This window comes from Nicotiana attenuata, chromosome 3, assembly GCF_001879085.1.
Source record: "Nicotiana attenuata strain UT chromosome 3, NIATTr2, whole genome shotgun sequence".
Classification (NCBI taxonomy): Eukaryota; Viridiplantae; Streptophyta; class Magnoliopsida; order Solanales; family Solanaceae; genus Nicotiana; species Nicotiana attenuata.
In genome coordinates, this window is record NC_031991.1 from 40,402,828 (window position 1) to 40,416,961 (window position 14,134).

Below are 14,134 nucleotides of genomic sequence, written 5' to 3' on the forward strand. Positions count from 1 at the left end.
GGGTGGTGAATTTGGTAATAGTGTGAAAGTGAGAATATTTAACGGTGCTGCCTCTCCAGGTCATGTAAAACCTTTGTGGTTCAAGGAAGTAGTTTTGTATCAAGACTAGATATCCCATAGTTGACTGAGTTATAGCAAGAGGGCGAAGTGAGTCTTTTTTACAATATCACTTTTAAAAAAGTTTTCCTCTTTTATCATATCCTATTATAGCTTGTTTGGCCAAGCTTCCAAAAAAGGTTAATTTTAAAAGTGTTTTTTGTCAGAAGTGCTTCTTTACTTTAGAAGCAATTTTATTTAGCTAATCAATCTGAAATACACTTTTGCCAATATTAGAGGAGCAATTTGTGCTTGACCAAGGTTCTAAAAGTGCTTCCGGGAAAAAGCTACTTTTTTCAGCTTTCGAAAAACAACTTTTACCACTACTACTCAAAAGCTCTTTTATCTTCTAAAAGCTTTGGCCAAACACCTTAACTCTCTAAAATAAGCACGTCTGGCTTCCCAGAAGCTTTGCCGAATATTGATGATTTCTTTTTTTTTTTTTTTGTGTGTGTGTGTGTATTATTTTCAAGGCAGAATACATAGTTTCCCCCCCCCCCCCCCCCTTCCGATTTGAGACCAAATCCCTGTGACACACCCCTCGAACACGGGCAACCTTTTACAAAACCAACCTTTTCAGAGTGTCTACACACCACTCTCGTGCTTGACCACTTCTTGGAGATTGTAGGAAGAGAGAGGAATTTAGGTTGGAAGGCTATTTCGTGGCTGATGAGTGGTGGCGATTTTAATTGAGAGAAAGGGGATGGATGATTTCTTGGTGGCTTCAGGTTACGTCCATGGCAGCGTGAATCGAGGGAAGGGACAGCTGGTGATGGGTTTAGGCGTGAATCTAGTTTTTGCTGCTATGGTTTCATGATGGTCGGTTGGTGGTTGAAGTTGGTTTTATTGGTGGAGGTCCGGTGGTGCTTTTGAGGTATATACGTGTAGCCGTGTGTTAATGGAGAATATGAGTGCTTAGGTGGGGAAGATGAGGGAGAGAGAATGGGACCAAATAAAAAAAAAGAAAAATTATAATTTTTGACATCTGGCAGTTAAATAAGGAATTGACCATAATGTACAAGGTTAGCGTGCCATTCTTTTGGTTAAGCACGCGCTCACCAGGTAAGCAAACAGGTGTCTTGGATCCACTTTGGAAAGGTTGGGCGTGTAAAAAGTTGCCCTTGTTCGACGGGTGTGTCACAGGGATTTGGTGTCAAGGTACGGGGTAAACTATGTACTCTGCCTATTATCAACCCTCTAACTACAACTTTAAAGCCGCCTTAGGCCTTTTATTTTGTGTTTGAATAAGCATTTGGGACATTATTCTAATGATGACTGAGATGTCACATATAGCATTATCATATAAACTTTTAATGGATGCATTTGGACATATTTCCATTTCAAATGTAGCTAGCAGAATTGTTATGTCACAGACTTGAGATGAGTATCCATCGTCATTAACTCACTACTAGTTTCTCTTTTTTGCTGTATGTGCATCAACCTTCAGGATTTCATTGATATCTCGTCTTACTTAAATATTGGAATAATTGTTGTGAGCTTTTTGGTTGACAAAGTTCTGGAGAGGATCTGATAAAGGGTTACTTGCGAGTGAAAGTTCATTCTGATGGTGGAGTGCACTATCTGTTATACAAGCCATTTTTTGCCTTGAAGACTAAGTGGAATCTTAAGCTGATACTTTCAAATGGTCAATGTAGTTGAAAGTGGCATACAGTTTATATGCCAATCATAGATGTGTTGCTTCATTTACAGGAAAAACGTTAATGTTTCAAATTATGTGCTTTTTCTCTGGCAGAAAATAGATGAGAAGGTTATCACCGAGGTTTTTCTGAAGGTTTTGGATAATTACATCAAGTGGTGTAGATACTTGCGCATTCGGCTTGTGTGGAATAAGTTAGTTCTGCAGCTTTTGTTGTATATAATTGCTAATGTAATTCTCAACTGATTCTCATTTCAATCATTTCAACAGATTAGAAGCCATTAACAGGGACAGGAAGCTTTTTCTTGTTTCACTCTACTTCTGCATATGGGGTGAAGCTGCAAATGTCCGTTTTCTTCCCGAATGCATCTGCTATATATTCCATCATGTAAGTCAGTCTGTTGTTTCTATTTCTTTTGCTATTTGATTAGCGGTTGAACTGGAGCTGTTTGCTATTTGATCTGCGGTTTTGCTGGAGGTAGTTTCTCTCTTTGGGAATTTGTGGCCCTCTCTTCTAGTGATGATTTGCTAAATAGGTTATTGATATATTTAGTCCCAACATTAATGCGTTAAATCAAAGATAATAGATATATTTTCCAAAATCAAGTATTACATTGTACACAAGCTGACTCAAATATCATAATGCTCATTTGAATGCAACTCTCTGATATTCTATTACTATGTGTAATAGCTCAAAACTGTGGTTCCAAAACCTTGTAATTTTTTTTTTGATGAAGCAAGTGGAAACAAAAAGCTAAAAACAACCTGTTAGCTTCACTATAGATATGCTCCAAAACCTTGCAAAACTTGTCTTAGTTGATTAACTATTTAAGTGAGCTGAACCTACAATTTGTTTAGTTTTACTCGTTGAACTGTTTAAGTGAGCTGAACCTATGATGTCTAACCCAGACTGTTTTAATGAACCTGAAGCATGCCAGGCGTATGAGTCATTTCAAAATATAAGTAATGTTAATGCTGCCATTCATTGTAAGACAAAGGATATGGGTTGACAACTGGAGTGACTATACTATCTTGCCAGTTTGGAACTTAAATGTTATGTAGTAAACGTGGTCAATGTCCTAAAGTTTTGTCCAGCGTTCCTTGGTTTAGCTAGGATCTAAATTTCTTTTGGTATTCGTGACAGTAAAAAAGATGATGCTCTGTGTCTTTTATTTTCCCACTTCTATTCTGTACCACCCCAAGACACTTACTGGATGCACTTCTTCTAGCATGTAAAAAGTGCCTAAATCACCACCTACTATATTCAGTTATCCTTAAGGCTGTTAACTGTTGGTTTCTCTTCCATTCTCTGTTCGTTTTTTGTATTCTTGATGATTAATTCAGGCTAATGTTTGTCCTCCCCAAACTTCTAAACCCTTTTTCTTGGTTCTCTTTTTTCCTTGGGAAAAGGGATATGGTCTCAATTTCTCCAAGTAACTTAACCAGCTTGTGCTTATTTGCAAGTCAACTGATATCATTCTTTCTTCGAGATTATTCCTTTAAAACTGCTTGGCCCTGTTTCTACTTTCCATAAGTGAGGCTGCTTCTCTTAGTTGGTTAATGGCCTACCTCTCGTTGTGCCGGGCTTGGTGAGCTAGACTGACTGTTTGTGAAATCTTTAGTCTGTCCAGTTTTGGCGAACACGAGTGTAAATATGATGTTGAGTGTTCTTTTTTTTTGGGATCCTGTAACTCTGGTTTCTCTTAGCACAGTCGTTGTGCTATGGACTATCATATTAGATTTGTAGTACCTACTGAGCTGAAATCACATTTAAGCAGAACATAATGGTGCTTAATTGTCCAAAGATAGTTTATGCAGGCTATGGAGTATTACTGTCCTTTTTGCTTTCTGTCGTTATGGTGATCAGTTTGATATTATTTTAAGAAAAATGTTAGATGAGATCATTATAAGGATGTTGTAGTGGTTCTTTCGTGAAGCAGTGTCCAGCACTAGTTATTGCTCTGTCTATGTGTGGCCTCCAAATTGGGGCCACAGGAAATATTTGTATGTTTGTCCTGATAGGTTCACATGTTATTTTGAATTATGCAGATGGCTAGAGAACTAGATGCAATTTTGGATCATGGAGAAGCCAGTCCTGCCACGAGTTGTGTGGGCGAGAACCAGTCTGTGTCCTTTCTGGAACAAATTATTCGTCCTATATACGATACGATAGTAGCTGTGAGCCCATTTATCACATTTTATCCCGTTATTCCATAAACTTTAATCCACTTCTGAACTTACAAGTTACAACTACTGCTTGAGTGATGAATAATACTTGATGAAGTAAACATTCAAAAAAATAAAACTTGATATTGATGGAGTAAGAACTGTGATTCTGCGCCATAAAGATGAAATGCATCTTGGTTGCAAAATCAAATTTGGAGCGCTATAAACTGAATGAACTCAGTGAAGTTTGAATAGCCTGGTTATACTATGAAAAGTAGTAACCTGTGCTTAACTACTTATAAAAAAAAATGTAACTTGTGCTTAACTGATTTGTTCCCCAGCCCGTGGTAGGAAAATGCTTGTGCATTTCGTTGTGAGGAATTGCCATATTTTGCTTCCATATCCCTTATAAAATAATTTAAAATTATGCTTCCATATCGTTAATGATCTTCAATGCAAATGAATGATGTTGGCTTCTTGTAAATTTCTGACTTCTTTATGGTACCCTTCAATATCTGCTCCTATGGTTCAACCGTCTATTCTTATCCAATATCAACCATATTAAGGATTATCTGGTGCTCTTTGTGACTATATTGTAACTTCACTGGTTTATCTTTTAGCATAGTCAAGCTTTATCTTTTAGCATAGTCAAGCTTTATGGTTTGTGGATAGTGGCAAGTTTAGCTACATTCCCCAGTAATGGCAAAAAATCTTTTTCAGAGGGTGGTGAATCGCTAGTAGGCAGTGCTTGATGTTTAGAAGCAGTGCTTTTTGTGTATGTGCAGCTTATTGCGTCTTCTCGAAATATTTAATGTCATTGGAGGTCTTTCACAAATTAGTAGAGGAATGTGTTAGTTTGTTGTGCTCTGGTGTCTACTCTTCATAAAATGTTTAGAATGTTTTTACCTTCATCTAAAAAATTGTTTACAATGTTATCTTGAGATCTTGTAATATTTCATTAAATTTTGTGCGTGTTCTGGGAGTTATTTACTTTAACCTACCTTGACAAGAGGGGTTGCTCTGATGGTAAGCAACCTCCACTTCCAACCAAGAGGTTGTGAGTTCGAGTCTCCCCAAGAGCAAGGTGGGAAGTTCTTGGAGGGAAGGATGCCGAGGGTCTATTTGGAAACAGCCTCTCTACCCCAGGGTAGGGGTAAGGTCTGCATACACACTACCCTCCCCAGACCCCACTAAGTGGGATTATACTGGGTGGTTGTTGTTGTTGTTGTTGTTGTTCTGGGAGTTATTTACTTTAACCTATTTATTAATGTTTTTTCTTTCTGGTGTGGTTTTTTTTTCCTTCAAAAAATGCAGGAAGCTGCGAGAAACAATAATGGGAAAGCTGCACACTCCAAGTGGCGGAATTATGACGACTTTAATGAATATTTCTGGTGCATTCCTTTTCTATTTTTAAAATGAATTTAGCCCCACGGAATTGGATATCATTCTCTTCAATGATGCTTTTGCAGGTCACCTACTTGCTTTGAGTTGGGTTGGCCTTTTAAGAAGGATTCCTCATTCTTGCGGAAGCCAGCTAAGAAAGGCAAAAGGGTTGGTTTTATTGGCTACTAAAATTGCTGTTGAATTATGAGTTGGTTAGTTAGATGCTGCATATGCAAAATCTGCAGTAGAAATATTTTTTTCACATGTCCTGATGAAGCTTTACATAGTATTCTGGTTTCCGGTGTGTCTCTATGGGTATTTTTTAGTCTTTCCTTTTGTGTCTTGAATTGGTTTCTACTTGTACAACGTAATGAAAATGGCTATAATGTGAAGAGTAACAACATGTCATCAGATAATAAATGCATGATGGACTGCCTCACGTGTTAGGATGTTGCTTTAGGTGGAGATGATTTGATGACAAACTGAAATATGCATGATTCTCTAGATTCTTTTTTTAAAAGAATGGATTCTGTAGATTCATTATGTATCTAATAATTTCGATTTGGTTTTCTGATCTGCTCATGGCGAGGGAAGATGTTTCTTAAGGTCTTCCTATACTATTTCATGATTGCGGATTGTGTTAGACCGTTTTCGGCTTGTGATTGAAGTTGGTGAAAAGATGAGTCCTGAAAGGGTCTTCTAGAGGCGTGAATATTTGGGTTTCAGGAATCTGGTTTTGAGTTTTCGGTTGAACTCTGGTTTTGTTTTTGTCACATTTTCCAAAAGAAGATAATCGTATTTTTATTTGAGGTGTATTAACTGTGACGGTTCTCATATCGTTCCTTTCTTTAACTGTGCCGTTTGATCATTTTGACCTTCGTCATGTTTTGTTTTACTGTTCCCCCCGGTATTTATCCAATTTCCTCAATATTAACTGTACTATGGTGTTGTTTATTTTTTTGTTTTAATCTTGTTCTTTTTGTACTTATTCTGAACTGGCAGACTGGAAAAAGCACATTTGTTGAGCATCGGACATTCCTTCACTTGTACCGGAGTTTTCATCGTTTGTGGATCTTTTTGGTTGTCATGTTTCAGGTTATATTCATTCTTTTCATGCTGCTCACCCACTAAGGTCTTTTTTAATAGTTTTTTTTTTTGGCTTATCCACTAAGTTTGATTTATAGCATAAAAGGGTTTGTATCAGCTTCTTCCTCTACTGTTCAGGCATTGACAATCATAGCCTTCAGCCATAATAAAATAAATCTGGACACTTTCAAGAAATTGCTTAGTGTTGCCCCCACATTTGCCGTTATGAATTTCATAGAGAGTGAGTTGGCATCTGTGCTGTTGCTCTGATTTATTTATTAGTCTTTTCTTTTCTTCTGCTTCCATCCTTGTTTACTGTGTCATCTTGCTTCTTCTCTAGGTTGCTTAGATGTGCTCCTTATGTTTGGGGCCTACAGTACCGCAAGAGGCATGGCTATATCAAGGATTGTTATCAGGTTTTTCTGGACTGGTGTGAGCTCGGCATTTGCGATATATGTCTATCTGTAAGTCTTTTTTCCTAGCAGTTATTTCCTCTTGTTTTATATTCTCGTTAAAGATTGGTATCTGATGTAATCCTAATACAGGAAACTTTTAGAAGAAAGGAATACAAACAAAGACCCCTTTTATTTTCGCCTTTATATCCTGGTTCTGGGTGTTTATGCTGGCATACGAATTGTTTTTGCGCTCCTGACAAAGTTACCTGCCTGTCACAAACTATCAGAAATGTCTGATCAATCTTTCTTCCAATTTTTTAAGTGGATCTATCAGGTATTCTTCTATACATTGTAAGACTCCTTTGCGACTAAGGTTCGCTCATATTTTTAACATATTGATTATATTTCCAGGAGAGATACTTTGTTGGCCGTGGTCTTGTTGAGAAAACAACTGACTATCTACGGTTTGTTCTTAGTTCTTTTAACGTTTTAGCTTTTGAATTGTGTAAGAGTAGTCTTGATTCTCGCTTATCACGAGTGGGAATTATTTGTTAATGGATGATTTGATCCATGGTTTTCATTTACTTCAGTCTCCCATGGTGCACAACAAGAAAATACAAGTACAAAAACACACTGGAGAAAAGGATTTTGTGGTGTTGACTATGGTTGTTGTTGTAGTTATTTATCTCCATCTTTCATGTAATCCCTGTCTGGGGTTCCACAAATTACTTGATAACAATCTTGATCCACGACTAACAGTTTTTGTTTTTCTTGGTTCTTTTTTCTATTACATCATATTTCCTTTACTTTTTTGTGTATCGTGCTTAAGTTGTCTTATCCTATAAAGTGCAGCTCCACTGTAGTCAATTTATGCCAGTATACCTTATGGTGGTGTTGCTGTTTTCTTTTCCCGACCATATCTTCGTTCTAGTACTGTTGTTTGTAATTGAGAAAAGTTATTTTCGAGAAATAATGAGAGAAGTTATATGCTTTTTATTATTGAATATCTTGATTTTTAGCCATGGGGTAGTTGTTGTTTCTTTTTTTTTTTTTTTTGATGAAGTAAGGGAATTTCATTAAATGGCATCAAGAAGATGCATAGCAAAAATTACAACATAAAGGTATTGTCTGCTCATATACAGAAACTTACTGGACAACTAAGGAGCAGACAAAATCCAGAAATAGTTCAACACTAGTTACAGGGGCCTGATTGAACCAACTAAATAAGTTAATTAAACACGTGGCTTTAAGAGTGTGGTTGGGAGTTGAAATCCCATCAAAACATCTACGGTTCCTTTTATTCCAAATACTCCAAAAAATAGCACCAGGTACCATTGACCAAGTCTTTTTGATGGATTTCCCAACTCTCCAAGAACACCAACTCTCATAAGCTTCCTTGATACTGTTTGGCATAACCCAGGCAATGCAAAAAAAGATGCCTCACACTCTCAGATTCCATCTGGCTCATATAACATCTATTCACAGTCGGTATACTCCTTCTGCTAAGATTGTCTTGAGTAAGACAAGCTCCATACAATGTTGTCCACATAAAGCCAGCTACTTTTGTAGGTAGTTTGGTTTTCCATATAAGCTTCCAAGGCCATTTGTCGATCAATTCCTTGTTGGAGCATAGATTGTCATATCCTCTTTTGACAGTATAGGTTCTCTCTTTTGGGTAGTTGTTGTTTCTCATTACTCATGGAGTACTTATTTTGGGTTTCTGTCAAATGTGCGCAGATTTTAATATCTTCATGTGTGTTAAGTGTTGCAGATATTTGCTCTATTGGTTGGTGATATTTGCTTGCAAGTTCACCTTTGCCTACTTTCTTCAGGCAAGCGATGGTGCTTGGATTTTGAATTATCATTCTTTTTTATCAATATTATCTTTTACAAGTTTTTACAGTATTATTTAGTTTTGCTATGTTGAGACGATGTGTTGGCTATGATAACAATTGCAGATCAAACCGCTAGTTGGACCTACTCGGATCATACTCGATCTTCCTTCCCTGCAGTACTCCTGGCATGATTTTATATCAAAGAGTAAGTCAACATTTCTTATTGGTTTCCATGTGGTCCAAAATTAACTCCATTTAGGATTGTTATTTACCACCTCAGTCGGCTTCAGTTCTGGTGATATTACTTTAAAAAAATATTCTGTCTTTGCAGTAAGTTAAAAAAATCAGTTACCAATGATTACACCGTCTTCCAACTTATTAAGGGAATGAATAATTGATGTGGAAGGGAACTTGAGATCTTCCTCTTTGCTGGGTGATTGTAGAATTTGATCTTTTTCCTCTTGCGTTTCCAATAGTTCATTCCTTTTCAGTTGAAGGTAGACCGTTTAGTATTACATGGTTGTAATGTCTTCCAAAGAGTTTACTAAAAAATTTCTGCCCTTCATTTATAAAATTTATTACTGTATCAAAAAATGTCTGCCAAAGAGTTTTTTGTGATAGTAAGATTTTGCTGTATTGATCATGTATGTCTCACTTGCAAGTTCTTTTAGATTCACTATATGTAATTTCTTCAGGATGTATGCATGAGTGTACACCTTTATATATAGGATATCTGACCAACAACTTCACCTCAATCCCTAGTAATAAATGAACTATTTGCGCCCATAATATTTCAGTACTCCATAGTCCTATGTTGCTCAGATCCTTCAATCCCTGGTGCACCCGTGTCCGTCCGACTAGATTTGGTTGTGGGTGTGGGATTTGCACTAGATTTGGTCCACCTAACTTGGGTGCTTTGACTACAGCTATGTCCGAGAAGTATAGGTTGATTGGGTGTTTGGTTTGATTTTGGGTTTGTCACACACACACACACACGCACACATATATATATATATAGTAGTACACTTTGCTATTATACGAGATAACTTATGAATAAGATATTAAGTATTTACAAAGAAAGCACCCAAAGGGTGTGTCCTCGTGGTCAATGAAGTTGGTTGAGAACCATGAGGTATCAGGTTCAAATCCAAGGGTGGCAAAAAAAGTTAGGTGGTTTCTTCCCATCTAACCAAGCCTTTGGTGGACAGAGTTATCCGATACTTGTGCTTGTTGGAGGTAGCAAGCACCCCGTTGAATTAGTCGAGGTGCATTCAAGCCGGCCCCTACCAGGAGCTATAGTATGACTTTACCAAAAAAAAGATTTCAAAGTTTTTATCTACCAGTAATCTGCAATGCTGTCTGGAAAAGTGAGGTTATGTACTGCAGAATGATCCAAGGAATAACCAATTTTTCGAAATGACTTCACTTCCCAGCTGAAACTAACCTTTAAAATTATATTGTCAACCTTTGTTTGGTGGTCTCTAATTTGGTTCAGTGTTTGTGAAGGTCTATTGTTCTGCTAGTCTAAGATGTTCATTTTTTGGGATGAATTCCTCCTCCTGTCCTGATCTGTAATTAATCTTGGAATGCATTTACTTTGTAGGTTTTTAAGAGTTTAAGTTTTGTGCATTGATCTGGTCATAGAATGAGGGAACCCAAGTTTAAATAAACAACATTGGTTGTTCATGATTTGTTTTCTATTGCTGGGCATTAGTTAGATGGTCTTCTCCTACTCTTCATCCCTTCCCCACTTAAGAGATGAAAAGACGCCCTCTGCTAACTTTGTACAGATGCATGTTTATGCATGCAATATTTTCCGTGCACATGCTTTTATATGCCTTTTCTGGTCTCCTTTTTCTGGGTGAATCTTAAAATTGCTTATTTGGCTTATAGATAGTTATTGAACGTCTATTGTTCTTTTTCCAACGAGAGTGCTAAGATTCTTTTGTCAAGATGGGAAAATTGATCTCTTATATCTGTTTTGTGTTTCTTTTGGCAGAGAACAATAATGTATTGACAATTGTTAGCTTGTGGGCTCCTGTTATAGCTGTAAGTATTCATTATTGATTTCACTAACATAGTTTAGGTTTTGGAAATGGCTTTCTGAAATGTTTGTAAGCTAGTTCTGATAATGGAGCAACACTATTCTTCAATTATTCTCTTTTTGCACTTTGTATTCTGACATGTTTATTTAACTCTGTGATATGAGGTAGATTCTCTGCAGAATCTTGCTTCTCTCTTCCTTAATATATGTAAAAGCTTATTTATGTAGTTAAAGCAGTTCACTCTTACCAGCTCAACTCCATTCAAGAAAATGTTACATTCAAATAAAGCTAGCTCCATAAGAGATTTACTAAGTTTGCTGTCATTGTTATGATAAAGTGCAAAAAGGGTAGTGGAAACGGAGAAATAGTCATCAGATTTGCAACTATTAAACTATTTTAATCCACCCAAGGGATTATTACAGCTAGGAACATTCTTGTTCGTATTTGAGTTTTATACTTTACAAACTCCAGCTGCTGCTAGTAATAATGGTCATTCCCTTTTGAGATTGCTGGTAATATTCCCTTTACAAATTTTGTTTTGGCTTTTTAGGTGATGGCCGTGTATCATAAACTAAAGTTCTTGTTGGCTTTTGTATTCCTTTGTCTATATTGGTTTGGTGTTGGTTCCTCTCTTAAATACCCTTCATTTCCAGATTTATCTCATGGATATTCACATATGGTACACTTTATTATCTGCTATTGTTGGCGGTGTAATGGGAGCGCGGGCTCGCTTAGGGGAGGTATAGTTTCAAATTTTAGTTCTCTTAATTTTCCTGGAGAAAAATGATGCTTGTGAAAAAAGAAAAAAAAATGATGCTTCTTGTGCATCTTTTTGCCAATTTAGTTGCATGTTGTTCATCTTTTATAGGCAACTGTATCCTGAAGTTAAATTTTCTTTTAAAATATTGAATTTCTCAGATACGCTCAATCGAGATGGTGCATAAACGTTTTGAGAGCTTTCCTGAAGCCTTTGTCAAGAACCTTGTGTCACCTCAGACAAAAAGGTGATGGCCCTTAAGAAAGTCAATTGTTCATTACCTATTATGTTGCTTATAATTATAATTTTTTTTTTCATTTGGTCTGATTTTTCTCTCTCTCTCATGTGATGGATAGTCAGCACAGCTGTGTTCTAACCAATTTATATAAACCGTGTACTCTTTGAAATCCTCTTCTGATACTGCATTCTTGTAACATGTCTACTTTTATGCTTTTACAGGATACCTATTGACAGTCAATCATCACAGGTGAGTCTCATCTTGATTCTGTCTTCTTCAGAGTTGCTTTCCGTCTAGCTCGCTTAATTGAAATTATCAGGGCTAGGGAACTACTGTTCTTGTTCATTGCTAAGATAATGAATATTTTATTTTAAAATGTGATCAAATGTGGGTTAATACATCATGATTTCATTTTTGTAGCTAGAGGTATCCTTTATGGCTGAAATCCTCACGATAAAATCCACTGAAGCTCCTTTTATTAATTTTAGCCGTATTAATATTGTGTATATCTATCACTATTTTATTGGTTCTCATTGAGCTGTACCGCATTGTTTGAGTGATATATGCAGAGCAGCATGGATCAATTTTTGTACCAAATGACCATCCATGGCTGAACAACTATTCTTGTGAAAATTTGAATACCAATCAGAGATTAATATGAGGGTCTTTATCGTCTTTTTCTGGTATGGATAAAAGAGTACTTACCACTCCACCACAACCTTTGGTGGTGACCTGATCTTCTTATATTAATAGATAACCTTCAACATCCTTATCCAATTTTTTTAATAAATAACCATAAATAGCTGTATGAAGCAATAGTGGCCGTACCACTTTAAAACACATAGTTTCAAGAACCAAGTCTCCTCTTTGTTACTTTGGGAGCATCTTTCAACTTGGCCACTTCTTGTGAGTAGCTCCGGTAGACAAGCAAATAGCATCCTAAGTTCTAAAATATCTTTTCGTGAGCTAGAATCTTGATCAATTTTTTTTCTCATTTTGTTACCCCTGGACTTTTAGGGCTCGTTTTTATATGTATTGTGAGGATGAGAATGGATGGGATAATTTATCCAGTTCGTGCTTGGTATGTAATTGGATAGGGGAAGTTATCCAGAGAACCCTCACACTCTTTTGGGGGGGAGGGGGGGAGGGGGAAGGTTAGTTTTTTGGGGTATGAAATTATTAAATAGTCTTCTAATATAATGAAAATTTTCCGAGTTTTTTTCCAATGAGGTTATGTACGATTGAGTGACTGACTAAGGTCATATGATTCATATTTTAAAGGAAGAATTAATCTGGATGTTTATACCGTATGTAATGCTTCATATCAAACATGAGATAAAATTAAATCTACATTTTATTCTCCTCATACAGTTAAAGTCAAAGGGATTAGAATTCCTCCTATAAAGCACTCATCCAAATGAACCCTTGACAAGGAAATGGATAGAAGTACTTTATCTGATGTAGAACTGGACTTGTTGACATCCAGGGGTTTGGTCTAGTGCAAGAGCTCAGATGGTGATGTGTGGGTTAGGCGCACGTCATGCATTCGAACCTTGCCGTAGACAAAACCCTAGTTTTTAAGTGGAGAAGGGTAGAGGGACTGGCCCATTATTCATGGAGTTTCGAACGTGTGCCATTGGCCCCTGGCGATTCCTTGGATATAAACTATGTTGCTCGGACTCTCCGAAAATTTCGCCGGGTGCGTGTTTGACCCTCCAAAAGTAGTGTATTTTTGGAGGATCCGACACGGGCGCGACAACATAGGTTATAAATAAAGGACTTCTTTACTTTGCATAAGTGAGAAATGTACGATTCAACCGTGGATAATGTGGGACAGCTTGGCGGTGGACTGCCTGCAGTGGATTGTGGTGGTTGAGATGTTGTCAAGGGCTTCCAGTTGAGAAGTAGAATAACTTGATTTCAAGTAAGACATGCTGTAAAAGTGTTAGGATGGCAACATAGTGTGAATATTTATGCTGTACTGTAAGCTTTATTCCGCAAATACTTTTGTTGTCAGTATATTTGGGAGTTAGTTAAATGACAAAAAAAGATATAGATAATTAAAGATGTCATGAAGTCTCTCTCTCACGACATGGTTTCTGTGTCCATTCAAACGTAAAAAAGTATGTGCTTGAATGTTCATTCTGATCCTGAAGGATTATCATTATACTGGTTTTGTTGTGGTTCCGTTTGTCCTTCGGTGCTTTTCCTTGATATGGGTGTAATATTATTAAGGAATCATGACTATTTCTTAGTCCAACACTGCAAGGTAGTGTTTTATGTATGTCTATAGCTAATATGTTCTTCCATTTAAAAGTACATTCTTCCATTTTTACGTCTATGGTTAATATTTTCTTCAAATTTTGCAGACTTCTCAAGATAACAACAAAACAGATGCAGCTCTCTTTTCACCATTTTGGAATGAGATTATCAAAAGTTTGCGTGAAGAGGATTATGTCAGTAACAGGTAATTTTG

The 14,134-nt window shown here is 36.8% G+C and overlaps 1 protein-coding gene across 1 annotated transcript in view; it reads left to right on the forward strand.

The window, feature by feature from the left end:
• Positions 1–14,134, forward strand: part of LOC109223581 (callose synthase 10) — a 48,663-nt gene that overhangs the window by 14,117 nt on the left and 20,412 nt on the right. Inside the window, exons 8-24 of the mRNA XM_019387954.1 lie at positions 1,850–1,947; positions 2,024–2,141; positions 3,803–3,931; positions 5,234–5,310; positions 5,389–5,470; positions 6,305–6,397; positions 6,527–6,629; positions 6,729–6,852; positions 6,934–7,117; positions 7,195–7,247; positions 8,555–8,615; positions 8,742–8,823; positions 10,618–10,667; positions 11,317–11,403; positions 11,582–11,667; positions 11,880–11,907; positions 14,028–14,125. Of these exons, the coding sequence (XP_019243499.1) occupies positions 1,850–1,947; positions 2,024–2,141; positions 3,803–3,931; positions 5,234–5,310; positions 5,389–5,470; positions 6,305–6,397; positions 6,527–6,629; positions 6,729–6,852; positions 6,934–7,117; positions 7,195–7,247; positions 8,555–8,615; positions 8,742–8,823; positions 10,618–10,667; positions 11,317–11,403; positions 11,582–11,667; positions 11,880–11,907; positions 14,028–14,125 (1,553 nt within the window). The remainder of the gene's footprint in view (positions 1–1,849; positions 1,948–2,023; positions 2,142–3,802; positions 3,932–5,233; positions 5,311–5,388; positions 5,471–6,304; positions 6,398–6,526; positions 6,630–6,728; positions 6,853–6,933; positions 7,118–7,194; positions 7,248–8,554; positions 8,616–8,741; positions 8,824–10,617; positions 10,668–11,316; positions 11,404–11,581; positions 11,668–11,879; positions 11,908–14,027; positions 14,126–14,134) is intronic.